The 19,036-nt window shown below is 42.9% G+C and overlaps 1 protein-coding gene across 5 annotated transcripts in view; it reads right to left on the reverse strand.

Annotated features, from left to right (window-relative positions):
• Positions 1-14,005: 14,005 nt before the first annotated feature.
• The window catches only part of GPBP1 (GC-rich promoter binding protein 1), a 37,221-nt gene continuing 32,190 nt past the window's right edge, over positions 14,006-19,036 (reverse strand). For all 5 annotated transcript variants that reach the window (XM_071425370.1, XM_071425371.1, XM_071425375.1 and 2 more), the window contains 2 exons: positions 17,594-17,696; positions 14,006-16,659 (listed from right to left, as the gene is read on the reverse strand). In XM_071425370.1, coding sequence (XP_071281471.1) covers positions 16,501-16,659; positions 17,594-17,696 — 262 coding nt within the window. In that variant the 3' untranslated portion in view covers positions 14,006-16,500. The remainder of the gene's footprint in view (positions 16,660-17,593; positions 17,697-19,036) is intronic.

Here is a 19,036-nt window from a genome sequence, read left to right on the forward strand (position 1 = left end):
ACACAAAGCTAATTACTACAAAAGTGTACTTGCATTCCATTTAGGAAAAATCTGATACACAAAAGCCAAGAGCTGCTGATTGATGCTTTTGTTTCCCAAATGTAAACCCAAGCACGCGGTAAGCTCTATAAAACCAACAAACAAACAAACATGACGAGTTCATTGGACTAAGTGTTCACTTTGACCCCAGAAAATATTAATCTGCATGCACAAACACTGTGTGAGAAGAGTTCTCTGTTTCTCAACTACACACCATGTTTTTTAGACATATGCCAAATAACCTTTGGAAAGGTTGCCTCTGATTTCCCTGCATAGAAAGTCAATTCACTGCTCAAACATAAATATTAATCACATACTCCAGCAAGAACAAAACTGGTTTTCTTGAAAAGTCCTGAAGAGGGGAACTGTTTCTACTGTGCTTGGTGGTGCACCAGCATCACTGGGCCCCAGAAGGGACCCCAGCAGCAGCCTCATGCCCTGCAGTGCTCCTCACACTTGGGAAAGGCCTGGCAGAGGGACAGAGCACCCTCCCTGCTCTGAGGGGAACTGCTTGCCACATTTAAAAGCCAATGTGTGGTTAAGTAATACTGAAAACTGAGCGGCCAGAACAAGAACCAGACACCGAAGAGATGCTTTCAGAGAGACCTGCAGGCATTATGCCTGCACAGGTGCCATCTGCAGGTGATGGAAGAGCTAGGTCAGGAAGGAGACAGCATGGTAATACCCAATCTTCTCTTCCAGATCCTCATTTAGATTTATTTGTTCCATACCTACCACACTTGAAAATAACCTGTGAGTGTTCAGGCCTTAGAAGAGAGTTTATATTTTGGTTCATCAAGGCAGGATTTTTATCAGTAACAAACATAGACAGTAACTTGTTATTACTCTCAAGAAGTAGTCCCAGGCTGGAGGGAGGATAAGGACATATTCTGCTTACACAAAGCAGCACAAGCTGCAGTCAGGCACTCCTCTGAACTTTCTCAGGTTGTGGAGCCAGGCGCTTCAGCAAAAGCTGCAGGTCTTCCCACTACAACCACCTATGTACCTTTGGGTACCTGGGGCTTAGAGCCTACAGCAACAGCATTAAACTTCTAACAGCATGTAACTTCTAAACACCTGTAGCAGAGAAGGCAGAAAAAAATGAAACATTCCACAAAAAGTGAGATTGTTCAAAACGGAACTAAGGACTGAAATACGATCTGTTCTCAGAGTCGTTCTACAACTAAAGAATTCTACATATGTGCATATACACACACACTCAGATGCATTGGTTTTAAGAGTTTTCTATGGGATAAGAAAAAAAATAATTAGAAAACTCACAATGTATTTTTAATAGATTTCATATTTTTGCTACAACCTCTCCAAGAGAAGGTGATGAAAAGTTTAACAAGAAAACTTCAATACTTCTGCTGAAGAAAATTATATTTCCTACTTAAAACTCTCACCTCTAGAGCCATCTGCATACTTACATCACATCATACAGTGACATTTGTGAGAGGGTTAGTTACCTCTCCTATATTTCACCTTGCTCTACTGTCCATCCACTGTAAGCCCAAGTGTCTTCCTTCAAGCACCTGCTGTCTCAGCAGCCTGATCCCTCATATTTTAGTGTGCTTCATGGATTCTGCCTTTATCAGTACAGCAAGATAGACTACAAAATGTTCTTTCCTATAAAAAAGAATGATTTGGGCCTGTCTTAGAGGCAATGAAAATGATTTTATGGGTCTGGAGCTGTTAGAATTCCCTCTGCTGCACAGCTCTGCCTCAAGCACTGCGGCACAGTGATGCCATCTGCTTACAGCAGTGAGATGCACCCACCCTGCACACCCCAGCCTCTGCACCACGGCTGCCACCACCAACCTGTGAAAGATGTAATCTGCTCTGCCTCTGGCATGATGGGGAGGAATCCTCAGACTTGAAACACTCGGGGTATTGCCGCCTGAGTGAAGGGAGAACTGAAACGCCCAAGCTCTTCTTAGAGGGCAAAAAAAGCAACCAAAGAATTGGAAGAAGATGAGGCAGAGGATTTCTTTCAAATTACCCTTTGAAAGTGTGGTTTGGGTTGGTCTTTTTTCAAAGGTGTGAAAATCTGGGCCCTGATTTGAATGGTGAACAAAGTGGAGGTTTGCATGAGAGAGAGAGAAAAAGCTCTTGTGTGGGCAGATGGGGGATTAATTCCTCCAGTATAGAAGTAATATGAAAAAGGTCTATGGATTTACTTTCCCATTCTTGGATGGATACCTGCTGTTTTCCAAGGAGCTAGAGACAAGAGTGGGCACATTTTTCACTTGGGCCTATATGAATTCCCAAAGCCCTATCATAAAAGAGATTTGTGCTGTGTAAATGCTTGACTTCCATTATATATGTAGTCTGTGGTTTTTATTTATAAAAATGCTTAACCAGCTCTCTAGCCCCACAGAGCAGGACACGTCCACAACTACAGAAGGATGTGATTGAGGGACTGAAGGTCATTTAACTGAGGACACAAACACCTGCAGCGTCTCCTTCTCCAATATTTTGATTAAAGAAGAAACTAGGGAGGAGTGTTGCCCATCTCCCTGAGGAAGAGAGGCAGTATCACCTCATACCTGTAAGGACAGGCTGGCACATTAACACATCGTATTGCTTAACTCCCTTAGGTATGGATAGCTAAAGGAAATCTTCTTCTAATTAAGAGTCAGAAATCAAGTAATGAAGTCTTGTTTTCAGTCATTGTATCTGTTACTCCTATTGCTGAACAGCAAGGGATTTGCTCTCCATCTCTGAATGAGGCAATTACATCTCCAATTAAAGGTGTCTCAAAATTGCTAGCCCCTCAAAACTGAAGATTTTTGTCCAAAAGCTACAAAAACATCTTATAAGCGCTCATGGCTCATTTCCAACAAGCATCTGCAGGGCATACTGAGATTAAGACTTATAAAAATCCACTGGAAAAGAAAACTCCTACAAGTGAGCTGCATGTTGCAGGCTACAGAAAGCCATATCATCCCAGCTCTGAGGAGAAGCCATCTAGCTGCAAATGCAAACATGAGAGCATGTTTCAACCACATCTTTTCTGTCCTCTAGTGTCAGCTTTTACTGATTAACAGAATCAGAATAAGCCTTATTCTGTGGTCCATTTTAACTGGCTTTTTTAAAGCAAAATAGTACCTGTCCTATTGTGAATTGGCAAGCATACATCTCAAAAGAGGCCAAGTTTTAATGGGAAAACATCAGCTTTACCCAAACCTAACTGCAAACTTTCAAACAGCATCATTTCAGTACATAGGACAGCCTGCAAACCACAAACAGAGGATTTACTTCAGGGGAGAACCACATCAGAACAGAGAACACAACTGATTTTATTTCCATAAACTTTTCTTTAAACTAATGCTGTTGTATGCAGAGAGTTTGTGTAGCTAAAAATATGTCAGAATGATCTTTCCCTCCTTGATTTACAACAGACCTATCCATGCAGGCTGTTCTGCTTAAGAACATGATTAGCCAAATTCCAGTTTATAGCAGACTGCCATTTCATGCATTTTATGAGTACAGGCATGTATTGTATCAAAGTAGTTCCATGAACAAGGTAATTTTCTCTGCATTTAGGTGCTGCCACAGTAAAGTATTTTTAAAAAATCCCAGAATACTTAGGTACACTAGTTGAGAAAAACAAAACCATATTAATAGTAGTTCAACGAAAGCTGTAAGCAGAGGAGGAGCCGAACAAGCAGAAGATCTCCAGCACCCTCTTCTGGCTTGTAGAGCCTGCAGGCGCCGCTGCAAAATCCTCCCTTCTGCTCGAATTACATCGATAGCCCTACGTAATTAACACACCAGTTGAGGGGAGTGACGGAGTGCTAGTGCCCTCTGCAGCACTGACTTATATATGTTATCCTCTTGTTTTGAAAATTTCAGGAAGAAATTTCAACAGTAGTGGGGTCTTTCCTCACACCCACCATGCATTGATTGGCACATGATGGCAACAGCAGCCAGAACATAGCTTCTGCTGGGCACCCCTAACCTTAGAGCTGCTATGAAATACCTTTCCCGGGTCCACAGTGCTCCCTGGAGCAGGGGCTGAGCGCACTCAGCACCCAGCTCCCCCACCACCAGCTCCATCAGCTCACATCCCAGTAAAGCCAACAACACCGTGCCCCCTGCCCCTCCGCAGCTCTGCCAAGATTTCAGAGGTCACCAAAAAGGTTTCAGCTTTGCTGTGGCTTGCCACATATTAGTTAATGAAATCTGTCCATCCTGGTTTGGTAAATCCTAATAGCTACCTCATATAGCAGAGAGGGGTTCTATCATCTTTTGTTTTAAAAATTAACAGTGAAATTGTGGCAGTACCAGGTTCCTTTGTTCAGCTTCCCTGCCTCCCCCATCCACATACCACTGAGCAAAATTCACTGCTCAGCCGGTGAATTTCACCCACGTTTCCTCCACATGCTTCCATGATTACTCTTTGACAGGGCTTAAACACCCTGTAAAGTACTCAGGCATCCACTTGTCCCCTTGCAGGCATTTGATGCCTGCACCAGGTACAGTCTGCCCTATACAATAGTAAGCACTCACCTTCCATCAGTCACAGAACCACAGAAAAAGGCTGAGTTTAGAAGGACCCACAAGGACAACTGAGTCCAACTCCTGGCCCTGCACAGTACCATCTCCAAGAGTCACATCATGTGCCTGACAGAACTGTCCCAATACCTCCTGAAATCTGTCAGGTTTGCTGCTGTGACCACTTCCCTGAGGAGCTGTTTCAGTGCCCAAACACCCTCTGGGTGAAGAACCCTTTCCTAATATCCATCCTAAACCTCCCCTGAGAAGGCCATTGCCTTGGGTCCTGTCACTGGTCATTCAGAGAAGAGATCAGTATCTGTCTTTCCTCTTTCCCTCACGAGGAAGTTGTAACTGCAGTGAGGTCTCCCCTCAGTCTCCTCCAGGCAGAACAGACCAAGTGATCTCAGCTGCTCCTCACATGCTTCTCCTCAAGGCCTGTCACCAGGCCTTGTTGCTCTTCTTTGGACTCTAATATTTTAGTATCTTTCTTATACTGTGGCACCCAGAAGTGCCCCCAGCACCTCACTCAAGGTGAGGCTGCCCCAGTGCGGAGCAGAGCAGGACAATCCCCTCCCTTGCCTGGCTGGTGATGCTGTCCCTGATGCCCCCAGGACACGCTTGGCCCTCCTGGCTGCCAGGGCACTGCTGGCTCATGTTCAACTTGCCATGGACCAGAGCCCCAGGGCCCTTTCCATGGCACTGCTGTGCAGCCTCTCATTCCCCAGGCTCTATGTACATCCAGGGCTGCCCCATGCCAGGTGCAGAATCTGGCACCTTCCTTTGTTGATTTTCATATGGTTGGTCCTTCTCCTTGTAGCTTCTCCTCCTCCCCCAGGCACGTTTCTGAGCTGGGGTGTCACTGTCTGTCCTCACAGCTCTGCCCCTGCGTGCCCCCACAGCCCCACCAGGCAGAGCAGACCCAGCTCCTGATCCACAGCTGCAGCTCCTCTACTCAGCACAGCCAAGCTGACCATCCTTCATTTTGCCCTACTGTTTCCAGCACACAGACATGAGAGCTATGCCTCTGCAGAGTCCTCTTCAACCCTGGCTCTCACTATTTCTTCAGAAACTGCTTTCTACTGCTCATTAGAGAAGATTCTGTTCCAGCCTTATCTCTCCACCCTCACTCTGTGAAGAGAGCTCTGCCTGAAGCTGCCACCTGCCTTTGGGCATAGGGGAAAGAAGCCAATGAGTCCTAGTGCATGAAGGTGTCTTGTCTGTGTCCTGCTCCCTCAGTCCAAGCACAGCAGGTTCTTTTGCTACCAGTTGGCTGTCTCTGCATCACAAAATCTACTAAAAATTCAAAGGTGAGGCCATCTGCCTTTCAGAAATTTTAATAGCAACCAAAAATTCAAATACAAACAAAAAAAAAGACATCCCAGGAAAAACCAAAACAGAAACAAACAAACAAAAACCCAGTAACAAAAAGCAAAAACAAAAACATAAACAAAAACTCAAACTCAAACAAACCACAAAAAATACAACCCAAACAAAAAGGTGAAGAAAAAAAAAGGTTTAAGCTATATTGTGGCTGCCCAGTGTTGACCTAGGCCAGACTGTGCATAATTTTTTTTTTTTTTACTCCGTTTCAGTCAAGTACCAGTTCCCTCTCCTCAGAGAGCTCTGGGCTCTCTCCCCACTCCCACCCTACTCTTGCAGTGATGCATCTCTTAGATAGGTGCACTCCTACACCCTGGGTCACTTAGAGGATGCCCTCTGAATGTCAGACCCCACAGAATTGTGTCTGCTCCTAAAAATACCTTAGCAATTTTACAGAAGCTCCAGCTTTTTTCTCATCTTTTCTTCAGTCTTAATTTTCCCATTCATATGACAGGAAAATAATATCAGGACCACCTTTGAGAGGGCTTTAAACTAGGTTTGAAGGGGAAGGGGATGCAGCTGGGCTCTCTGGAAGCAGACCCCTGAGTTAGGGGTGAAATCAGCAGTCCAGCTGAGGTGCATATATACCAATGTGCACAGCCTGGGCAACAAACATGAGCTGGAAGCCCTGGTGCAAGAGCAGAGCTATGATGAAATTGCCACCACAGAAATGTGGTGGGATGACACACACAGCTCTGCACTGGACTGGTACAACCTCTTCAGAAGAGAGAGGAAAGGGAGAAGAGGTGAAGGGATGATCCTTTATACCAGGGAGGCTTTTGATGCTGTGGGTATTGAAACTAATGATGATGAGGCTGAGTGCCATTGGGTAAGAATTAGGGGGAAGGCCAACAGGCTGGCATCCTACTGGGAGTCTGTTATCATCCACCCAACCAGGATGAAGAGGTGGACAACTTATACTGTAAGCAGCTGGATAATGTTTCAGACTTCAACCTACCAGACATCTGTTGGGAACTTAATACAGAGAAAAGAGGCAATCCAGGAAGTTCTTAGAGTGTGTGGAGGAAAACTTTTTGTTGTGGCCGGTGGGTGAGCCCACCAGGAGAGGGGCTGTGTTAGACCTGTTGTTTGCAAATAGAGATGGGCTGATGGGAGGTGTGGTGGTTGGAGGCCACTTGGGGCAGAGTGATCATGAAATTATAGAGTTCTTGATATTTGATGAAAGAAGGAACATCAGTAGGACTCTTACACTGGACTTCCAGAGGGCAGACTTTGGCCTATTTAGGTGACTTATTCAGAGAGTTCCTTGGGAAGCAGCCCTTAAAAACAAATGAGTCCAGGAAAGGTGGGCCTGCTTCAAAACAGAGATCCTGAGGGCACAGGAACAGACTGTCCCCATGTACTGAAAGATGAGACAATGAGGCAAATGTCCAGCCTGGATGGGCAAGGAGGTTTTGAAGGAGCTTAGGAATAAAAAGAGGATGCACGATCTTTGGAAGGAGGGTCAGGTCTCTGAGGAAGAATTCAAGGGGGGTTGCTAGGGCATGTAGGAAAAAAATTAAGGAGGCCAAAGCCTTTTTACAAATATATTAACCGCAAAAGGAAGGGTAAGACCAACATTTGTTCTCTACAGCATGTGGGAGGGAACTCAGTAACTGCAGTTGAGGAGAAGGTAGAGGTGCTTAATGCCTTCTTTTCCTCAGTCTTTAGTGGGAAGATGGCTTGTCCTCAGGACAGCTGTCCTCCTGGGTTGGTAGATGGTGTCAGGGAGTAGAACAGTCCCTTTGTTATCCAGGAGGAGGCAGTCAGAGAACTCCTGAGATGCTTGGATGTTCATAAATCCATGGGCCCAGATGGAATCCATCCCAGGAGATGAGAGGGCTGGCAGATGAGCTTGCAAAGCCACTCTCTATCATTTACCAGCACTCCTGGCTCACTGGTGAGGTTCCAGAGGACTGGAAGCTGGCCAGTGTGACTGCCATTCATAAAAAAGGGTGGGAAGGAGGATCCTGTTAATTATAGGCCAGTTAGCCTGTCCTCTGTACCAGGTAAGGTTATGGAGCAGTTTATACTGAGTGTCAGCACACAGCACTCACAGGATGGCCAGGGTGTCAGACCCAGCCAGCACAGGTTTAGGGGGGCAGGTCGTGTTTGACCAACCTGGACTCCTTTTATGACCAGGTGACTGCCTGGTGGATGCAGGAAAGGCTGTGGATGTTGTGTACCTGGACTTCAGCAAGGCCTTGGCACTGTCTCCCACAGCACACTCCTGGAAAAGCTGCAGCCCAGGGCTTGGACAGGAGCACTCTGTGCTGGGTTAGGAACTGGCTGGATGGCCGGGCCCAGAGGGTGGTGGTGAATGGTGCTGCATCCAGCTGGGGGCTGCTCACTGGGGTGTCCCTCAGGGGTCTGTGCTGGGGCCAGTCCTGTTCAATATCTTTATTGATGACATGGATGAGGGGAGTGAGGCTTTCAGTAGTGAATTTGCAGATGACACTGAGCTGGGATCGTGTGTCGATCTGTTGGAAGGTGGGAGGGCTCTGCAGAGAGACCTGGAATGATTGAATGGATGGGCAGAGTCCAACAGGATGAAGTTTTAACAAGTCCAAATGCCAAGTCCTGCATTTTGGCCACAATAACCCCCAGTAACGTTACAGGCTGGGGATGGTGTGGCTGGACAGTGCCCAGGCAGAAAGGGACCTGGGGGTACTGCTCAACAGCCGGCTGAACATGAGCCAGCAGTGTGCCCTGGTGGCCATACAGGCCAGTGGCACCCTGGCCTGTGTCAGGAACAGTGTGGCCAGCAGGAGCAGGGAGGTCACCCTTCCCTGTACTCGGCACTGGTGAGGCAGCACCCTGAGTGCTGTGTCCAGTTCTGGCCCCTCAGTTTGGGAAGGACCTTGAGACACCTGAGCAGGTCCAGAGGAGGCAACGAGGCTGGTGAGGGGCTTGGAACACAAACCCTGTGAGGAACGACTGAGGGAGCTGGGGGTGTTTAGCCTGGAGAAAAGGAGACTCAGGGGTGACCTTATCACTCTCTGCAACTCCCTGAAAGGTGGCTGCAGTAAGGTGGGGGTTGGTCTCTTTCACCAGGCAGCAACTGACAGAACCAGAGGACACAGTTTCAAGCTGCACCAAGGGAAATATAGGTTGGATGTTAGGAAAAAGTTTTTTATAGAAAGAGTGATAAAGTACTGGAATGGTCTGCCCAGGGAGGTGGTGGAGTCACCATTCTTGGATGTGTTTAAAAAAAGACTTGATATGGCACTCAGTGCTGTGGTTTAGCTGAGGTGCTAGGGCATGGGTTGGACTTGATGGTCTCAAAAGTATTTTCCAACCTCATGATTCTGTGATTTGTCAAGTGGCACAAGAAAGGTATTCAAAGAAAATGAAAGTCAAGATTATTAACAGAGAACCTTGCTGAAAGCCAGGAAGCACAAGCACATGCAATCTTCAAGCCCTCCCAGGCATGTGTTACTGTTACGTTTTTAATTGCACAAGCACATACCACTCACCTGGCAGGACATCAGGACATCTGCCTAACTCAGTATTTGGTTTTGACTTACTTAACACATCATCCCTGCCATGCACAAAACACAGAACTACTCCCCTCCTCTGATACTTCTGTGCTGAGTCCTTCAATGTTAACTTACCTTTGTATCCTTGTGGTTAGCCAGCAGTATGGTCCATTTTCTTCAAGTCAGTAAATTACCAAGGTTAAGGTAAGAATTTGCACATACATCCACTAAAATCAGGATCTTGCTTCCTCATTGCTAAACCTGGCATATCATGATCTGCTTGTTCTCCCAACACTAATCAAAAAAAAGGAACAAGAAATAAGAGAACCCCATCAAACCTCTACATGAATCAGTGAAGACGTTAACTTTCTTACAATGAAACAGCATAATATGGGATCATCACATGCAACAGAAGTTGGCTGTAATCTAACACAAAACCAGCCACCAACAGGCAGGGAGAATGCTTCTCTGTCATCAGAAGACTCACTTTCCAACTACATAATCAGGACAAACTTATTGCAGACCTTTACTTTTCAAAATTATGAGACTGTTTGCTCCCATTTGCCCTCATCACTGAAAATTTTTACCCCCTTTTGTCTCTAAGTTCTCAACAAGTGTATCTGCCTTTGGCACATCTGCTGGGCTCTGCCAGCCCGCAGCTGCGTGCTGAGGGGCTTGGTCAGACAGGGAAAACTGGTCCCACAGTATATTCAGCAGTAAATGACCAGGAACAGGTTCTTCCAGTGGAAACATAAGGTAACCATAACCACAGCCAGTGGAAACATAAGGTAGCCAGTACTACCAGTTTCATCTACAACAATGTGCTTGTTTTTCAGCAGTTTATAAAAGGAAAGACAAAAAATCAAATAATACTAAGTTATCATTTATCTGGAACACTAAGATACTTACAAATTGCATTGTCAGAATAACTAATTCTTTTATCTCAATTATGAAAATGCATTTATTCTGTACAAAGATTATTTGTGCATGCCCACTTTGGAGGTGGACAATAAAAAAAACTGAAGCAAAGAAAATAAATGTTCACGTGAGGGTTTAGGAAAATATCTGTGTAATTTACATTCATACTTGAGCTTCTTTTTGAAACAGCCTTCCAATGCATAAAGTAGTGTTTCTCAGCTTCTGGTAATGAAGCTTTGCATAAACAGTGGCTTGACTCAGCAGGCTGCTTATAGTGTATGTCAGTTCCTTACAGATCAGCTCATTTCAGACAGCTTTCATTTTCATTATCCTTACAAACAACATGAATTGTTACCTAAAGCAATGTTGTAGGAAAATAAAAAATTAACCCAGTCGTTGAGGAAGAGGCCCCTTCAGCCTGGCTTTAATTTAAGGCAGGAAAAAAATGTGATGCTCATGACAAGAACATCAGTAAAACCAAGCACAAATGGCAAGCAGAGAAAATAAGTTACTGCTAACAATTCTACAATGTCCCCTTGTATTACACTCAAATTCTAATAGAGCACATCCATGCCACACAGTGTGTGCACATGTATGCTGAACAACTCAAAGCTCTCTTTTTCACCTATCCATGATGCAGACACTTAAGCCCATACAGGAGGCTCCTTGACTTGCTTCAGGAGTCCTCAGCAGAAAGCAAGGGGAGATGGAATACACAAGTGTCAGAACTCAGTACATCCCTCTGGGTGTCCAGAGTTGCTGAGGACCCCACTGGGGGGCTCGGAGACCCTGGCACACAGCCCAGAACACCTGCAGGTTTGATTATGATCCCTGGAGCAAGTTACCAGCTTTGTATGAGGACCTGAAAGTCACAGAAGTTTAAATAGTATAATAATAAAATTATCACAGGGTGAAAATGTAGATTTTAGGATTTTTGGTATGAGGGTTGTGGGGACAAGATGGAGGAACTTGGGGGTGTCTAGCCTTTCTTCTTCTTCTTCTTCTCCATTTTCTGCAGTGATGTTGGCACTTTGGGATTGGTTTAGAGTAGAAGTGCACTGTCTAACATAGGTGATAGGTATTGGGAATTAAGTGTAAATATGATATATGTAGTTTGCAGTATAAAAGAACAACACCACCTCAGGGGCAGTCAGAGTGCCTTTGGCTGCCTTGCTGAGCAGACCTCGGCTGGGCAGAAAGAAAATTGTATAGATAAGAGTTAATAAACAACTTCAAGAAAGAAAACTGAAGAGCTCTGACTTGTTCTTCAGACACACGGGCCGAAACAGAGACATCCTGCACATCTCGGGGCAGCAATTAACAACCATCTACCCGAGACATTAGAATAGCACAGAGCCCCCAGACTTTAAGCTATCACACAAAAGGAACAAGGAAGCCACAATACTAAAGCCACCATGCTAGATTAAGCTGGATCAGAGCTGCACACCATCTCCTGTACTGGCTACACCGAGTAGCTGACTGGAGGAAAAGCTGTACCACCTTCCCTGACACAACTCTGCTAACACTAAGGCAACACCAGGCACCCTCTGGGTTCAGAGCCAGCCAGGAGCCCTGTGTTGGTACCTAATGCACAGGTCTGTTTCAGAACCTACAGGCTTAGAGGATCACAACTCAGGACAGCACACCACCAGCCTGTTAAACTAGTAAAACGAAATAGCTCAGGTCACCAGGCTGGTCCAAGTTCTCAAGCATGTGCAACTTCCTGCAACAGTTCTCAAATCTGACACTTCCTGACAGAATGAAAGGAGTTTGTTTCCCTTTGCTTCCCAAGCTGAAACTTAGTAGCATCTTGCTTAGTACTCGTAGAAAGAGATCTCTCCCCACATCTCCTAAGGGGAACTCAAGTTCTCCCATATTGACCCAAGCTCCATCAGTCTGTTAAGCAGATGCCTGCCTGGACATCAGCAAGCATCACTTACCAAAAATACTCTTTCACTTCAAAGCTGTATCTTTCATCTGCATAGAAGACAAAACTAAATGAGCACTTGCTCTCCAGGTATGGAACAGCATTTCTCTATGAAAATCATGCCAGTGCCAGGGAAATAAATAGCTGCATACTAAGAATATCCAAGAAGAATGAAGTCTACATAGCAAGCCCACTGTTGGGTATCTTTTCAGGAATTTAAGGAATGCATGCTGCTACAGGCCTGTGAGACCTCCAAAATCCATCAGATGATCTGATCTGCACAAGGGACTACGGTGGAAGCAGACTGTGGTGGACACTGAAGTCAGCAGTAAACTCCACTGACCCACTGGTTGAAGGAGTGAGTTTTTCTTCAGTCTGAAGATCTCCTCCAGATGGCAATCCAGTAAGAGAGACCGACCTCAGAATTTGCTTACAAATCTCCTGAGGAAGTGCAAACCTCCTGTGAGAGAAGAGTTTTTGGCACTATCCTTTGCCCCATCCAAAGCCAGACTGCTTTGCAGATCACTGCCAGTGCTGGTTTAGCAAATGCATTGCCAGGTACCTCTAAGGACAGCTGCAGAGTGATCCAGGCTACAAAACAAACCTCATTCAGTTTGCAATAAAACTCACTGATGACCAAGAACAACAGCATGAGGAAAGATGACCAGCTAGTCAGCATATTTATTATCCTAATGAGCCAGTAACCCTTGGTGCTCAAGTGCAATAATCCTTAATCAGATCAAAAGTTCCCTGCAGCTCAGTAAATTACCTCAGCTGCTGCCTAGCAGCAAACTGAAAATGGATAAACAAAGGCATCCTTGACTAAACTCTACTTCCAGATTCTAGTAGCCAGTAGTTTAAATGCATTTACTGAAAAATAGATATTCTTTTAAAAAGAAACACTAAAGTTGAAGTCCCCCATCTCAAATCAAGCAGATGTTTATCCCTCACAGGCAACTGCAGAGGAGAATAAAAATTAATTTCCTTTGCACTTGGTAACATTTCTCAAAGACTAGGATGTCCATTAAAATCTTCTTCAGACTCTTGACAAGGCCCAACATGAATCAGTGGACAACTTTACTGTAGTTTTAACACTTTTCCACAAAGACAACTAGCTTCTTTTACACCTTAAGAGAGAGAAAGGCCCTGTACAAGCCAATGAGGGAGGCCTCTGGTCTTTCTGAATGAGGTGAAGGATCGCCAGCTCCCCACCATAAACTTAGGCACCCTCCATGCCAGCAGCAGGCAGACTACATTCTCCATCAACAGCAGATCAGAAAAACCAGTAAGTGACTGATCACTACTGTTTGCTTTTGAAGAGGGTTGGAACAGGGAACCAGGAATACATGGTTCTCTGCCAATAAAGCCAGGAAGATGAAGAGAAGTGTGACTTTAAATCATGTCTGCATGCAGCCACCTGTGATTAACACCACTGAAGTCAAGCTCTGTTAACCCAGCACTGATAAAGTATCTCCAAAGCTTACTAGTGCCCACTAAGGAAATGGGCAAGTTTAGTCACCAACTTCTCAATCCTTTAACACAGACACCTGCTGAAGCAGAAAAACGAGAGAGGACTTATTCTGGGAATGGATCATGGTTTATGTATAAGAGAACAAAAAGGCCAATGCACTACTTAAATTGCCCTAGAAAAGGAACAAAGTCAAAGATGCATAAGGTTGCATTGTTAAATACTAGAGAATCCAATTTCGTTCTTCTCTACATCGTCAAGCACTGAAAAAAAGGAAGATGAACAATAAAATGCTTTCATACATTTTATGGAAGTATACTACAAAAACCAAACATTGTTTTGAGTGACATTTCCCAGGAAAAAAAAAACTAAAAGAGTTCCCACAGTAAGTGACTAAAAGTTTCTTAAGGTGACACAGTAGATGACAGATACTCTACTCAGCTTTGTCACAAGCAAATATAACATAAGGGAATCCAGTTCCTCAGTGGAAATATCAAATCTCACCCATTCCCACACTGCCATGAAGGGCCAACAGAAGTAACAGAGCAGGCAGAAAACCACTTAAGCCAGGGGCCACACACACTTATGAGGAGTCTCTGAACTGGTAGAACCTACCAGAAATTAATCCACAAGTATCAGCAGACACAAGAGGAGAAACCAGACAGAGAAAAGTTATGAAGGCTATAAAAGTGTTTCACTCTACAAAGCAAAACCACTGCCCAATTCCTGTTACCTGCTTTGCCCACAGTTCATTATAATCAGCACTTCCATTATCAGTTTCAGGATATAAACTAGCAAAGAAGAAGTACCAAGTATGACTAGTACTCCTACTTCCTCTAAAGATAATTTTCTCAGTTCCAACTTGTAAATTTCCGAAGTCTATACAATTTTAACACAGCTCTTCTATAATTACATTAACTTCTCAGAGAGTTAATTCCTGAGGTGACTGAAATAAAGTAAAATTGAATAAATAAGGGGGAGAAGCCTACACCCCACTTTGAGAAATGCCAAGAAAAAAACATTTTCACTTCCTATTAAAACAATGCATCCACATATCACTATATAATTAAGCTAGGCAGAAGATCCTGTTTATAGTATGTAAAAACCAAAAAGTGAACAAACTACAACCATGTGTCAAAGTCAGTAAAAAAAAATCAGGAGAGGGAAGGAAAAAGGTGTATAAGGCAAGCAGGTAGGAAAAACATCATTACAGATATGGCAGTTTTCTTTTTAAAAAAGAAACATTTTTATCCTCTTAAATTGAGATTAGAAATTGAGTATTTAAATACACCATGCCAAAATTAACTACATCAACATTTGCAAGCAGCTTCTAATACAAAAACTGACCTCTTGAAAAGAAATATCTATTTAAATTAGCAATAAATAAAAAAGAGAAACATACCAAATTTGGCCCAAAATTGATGCCACCTTATAAAAAGAGTATTTTCCTAAAGAAATATGGACAGAATCTCAACTTTATAAATATTTTTGCTTTCAAGTTCTAAACTGCAAATAATTTACTATAAGAAGTAGTAGAATTCAAAAACATCTTGACAGGGAAGTGTCTATATATATATACATATACATATATATATATATATATGTGCTATATTATAAACTTATGCAACATCCCCAAGAGCAGTTGTGCTTATGAATTAATGCTACACAGCTTGTACAACTGTGGACAACATTTAAAGAACTAAAATAAACCAACTAAAACTATAAATAATACAATATTGGTTTTTAAATGTGAGATCATAAAGCAAAAGTCTTATACTGAGCAAGCAAAAGAGGTGGTTATTGCACACATATACTTCTGCTGCTATAAAAGCAAGATCTAATGATGAAAGTATTTTTACTTTGCACTGAAATGCACAACTGCACTGCTGCCAGAGTACATGTAATATAAATGTTACTTTGCACTGAAATGCACAACTGCACTGCTGCCAGAGTACATGTAATATAAATGCAAACAAACTTAGCTGTCTTAAAAACAATACCCGTGATGCTATGCACTGAGACAATACTCTGTAAATCAGTTTATTTCCCATGTAATTCAATCCAGTCACTGTAATGATTTTTCCACATGTCAAATAGTAAAATCAAACTGCTTATTTTCCCACAAGTCACTGTGAGAATAAGGGTCTTGCTATACCCCTTAAAGCTTTCAATTTAAAAGTTAATTCTAGAAATTTCGAACTGTAACACCAGGGTCTTTTGCCATTAATAACAACGACAACACAACCAATGGCTAAAGAGCAGTTATTTGTAGAACAGTTCAACAACTCAGTTAAGGAAGAGTTTTAGTGCACTTTGCTCATTGTAGCCAACATGCTACATTGCCCTTTTTGCGTACAAAGTGGACTCACTGATTTCCACTGTAAGAAAAAAATGACTTGGCAAGCAAAACACTGTGTCAAGCTGCCCTTTTCTTCCTTAGACATTTTAAGACAGAAGTTTTGCAAGACATTACACAATTCTTTGCTTTTATTATTAAGTGAGAAACTCTGATTTGTAACATTGTCACACTGCTAGTCAGAAATGCTTCAGTGATGGAAGTCAACACTGGGTCAACACAAGGCCTCATTCTACAACATTCGTTTACAGAGAACTTATAATGATTTTCAACACACCCAACAGAACATTCCTTGCTTCCTTCAGAGGAAAGTCCCATTATTCTTTCTGTAGTGGGCATGTTACTACATAAATGACAATTTTTGTTCTTGGACAAAACATCCCCAATCTTCACAAGAACAAATGGACTTCTACAGATGTTACAGAAGTCTTCACACATCATCATCATCTGATGTATCACTGCTGCTTGTCTCAGAATCCTCATTCTCCAGAGCAGGTTTGAAAGTGCTGTTTTTCCAGGAGCCAAATTTAAAATTACAGATGAGGCCATTTTTCAAAATGCCATTTTTCCGAAGGCCATTTTTTTGCAACTGAAATGTGAAAACATGACACATTTAGAGAAAGAAAATGCCAAACACAACAATCTGTTGCAATTCAATACTCTTTGCACCTTCACCTCTGGGCTACACTGGATCCACAGCTTTTCATATGTACACAGAAAGGATAACTGCCCTGTGAGCCTTCACCTCTGGCCAGCCACCTGTATCCCAGTGTCTCCAGTTGTGCTGAACTCCTGCAGTCAATGAGAGCTCACCGTGTTCTCACCCATGTCCCCACACATCTCGCCCCAGAGATCCTTTCTCCCTAATGGTCTCTCCCTGCAATCCAGTCCCCTTTCCCACAGTGCTGCAAACATCTGTGCTAAGAAGGGCAAAGGACAATAGGGAAGGAGCCCAGAAGAGATGCTGCAGCAGAGCGGAATGGGTATCTCAGCAATATGAAATTCAAAGACACTGAAGAAAGGAAACAGCTGATTCTGCAAAAAAGAAAGGAATTACCACATTTTCAATATCATGCAGAATGTGCGCACTAAAACAAGCACTTGAAATTTTAATATTCCAATATTAAATTATTAATATTTCAAATAGTATTGAAATTACCAAATGTTCACACTATTCTCATTTCTGACTCTTTCTCACTGACCCCACCAGGTCTACTCAACACTCCTAATAAAAAAAAATAAAAAAAAAGAAGGGAAAGCCTGTGCACTTCTACCACCAACAATACTTAAACTACCCAGAAGTACACCCTACCCTTCCCTTGATGCCTAGTGAATAGGCCTGAGCTACAGTCAGCATTGGTACCTGATTTTTCTGAAGCAACTGTACTTCCAAAAGCACAGTACTGAAATGGTACCGCAACAGCAACATCCCTAATGATCAAAATTACTGCAGATCCTCCTCAAAGGAAGGCATCTAGGGTAACTAACTGCAGGTTTATAATGGAAAATTAACTTTGTCTTACCTGTTCACTAATGACTTGAAACTCCCTCATCTCATCCTCAGTTAGTGGAGCACATGTTTCATCATTTTCACTGTCTTCCTGCCAGCCCATCTCCTTTAACAACCTTTAAATTAAGAAGGACAACATTAGGAATTTACTACACACACTCAAACATTTCAAGCTCTGCCTACATACATGTCTGAAGACCTGTAACAAATTCATTGATTAATCAGCCAGAATTTTTTTCAAACAAACTCTTACATAAGTGTGAGTTCAAAGTCTTGTAAAAGCTATGTAAAGCACAGAAGCTGAGTTTTCAGGTCCCTTAAAGATGACCCTATCCAACCACCATATGTGGTAAAAACTATACCTTTATTCTAAGGCAAGAGATCTGTATCAGAATAGTAAGAATGTGTTTTCTTAACATAACTTAAAACTGTGAGTGAAGCAGCAATGTATTCACTCCCCTGAGAACAATATGAAGAGACAAAGACACACTGAAGGACTCTGGAGGTTTTCCTGAATAACAAAGCAGAGCAAAGCATAAGGAATATTGGTGGTATCCCTCGATGGAAACCAATTCAGGATGCAACGGCCTCATGTGATTTATTTTTTATACCACATGCTAATGTCAAGAGCTGTGTCAGGCTTCTTTACAATTGAGTCTTAGCCAACAGCACATGCTGGTTTTTCAGCTCAAACAGCTAGGAGTGGATTTTGGGATAAGGGGAAGAAATGAGGAGAAGAAAGACTCCTCTCGTAACTAAGCTTAAGATATACAAAGATGCAATAATCAGCATGTTTTGGCTAGTTCCTAAAGAAGGATGGCAGTATCTGAGCAGGAAGAAAGTGGTTTTACATTTGAAGATCGTATAAAAAGAGAGATTATCTGAAGGTGAAGATACCATGACATTTAACAATGAAGTCATTAAGTTTGCTTGCTGCAAGTTTTTTCCAAAAGGATTAGCACCTTCTTCAGGTAAACCAGGTATCTTTTGACCTTAAACATTAAAACAGACTAAAGCTATTTTACAAAAAACAAAGAGGTTTCTAAAATGTATGCCAGAGCTGACACTTAATAGCTAAAAAACAGTGAATATATTAAAATAGCAAGACAAACTCACAGCTGACACCATATACCAGGCACTTCATTTAGGCAGATATCAGCAAAAAATGTCAACACAATCCTCCCCACAAAGAACTCTATATCCCAATACAGTGAGTGGACGTGCACTGGGAAAATTTGCATATTTAGAACTGTAACAAAATCCTGGAATTGTAGAAGGAGAAAGCACTACTCTGCTTAAAAAAAAAATTCAGTAGGACGGTAACAGAAATAGAAATTGTATCCTCTGTTGCATTTGGACCAAATCGGAAAGCATAACAGGCAGGAACAATCAAGTCATCCAAAACTCTAAGAGAATATATTGTACAGAAAAACACAAGGCTAAATGCAGTTCAATG

Source organism: Agelaius tricolor, unplaced genomic scaffold (assembly GCF_023055355.1).
Source record: "Agelaius tricolor isolate 1412-34295 unplaced genomic scaffold, bAgeTri1.0.p SCAF_4, whole genome shotgun sequence".
Classification (NCBI taxonomy): domain Eukaryota; kingdom Metazoa; phylum Chordata; class Aves; order Passeriformes; family Icteridae; genus Agelaius; species Agelaius tricolor.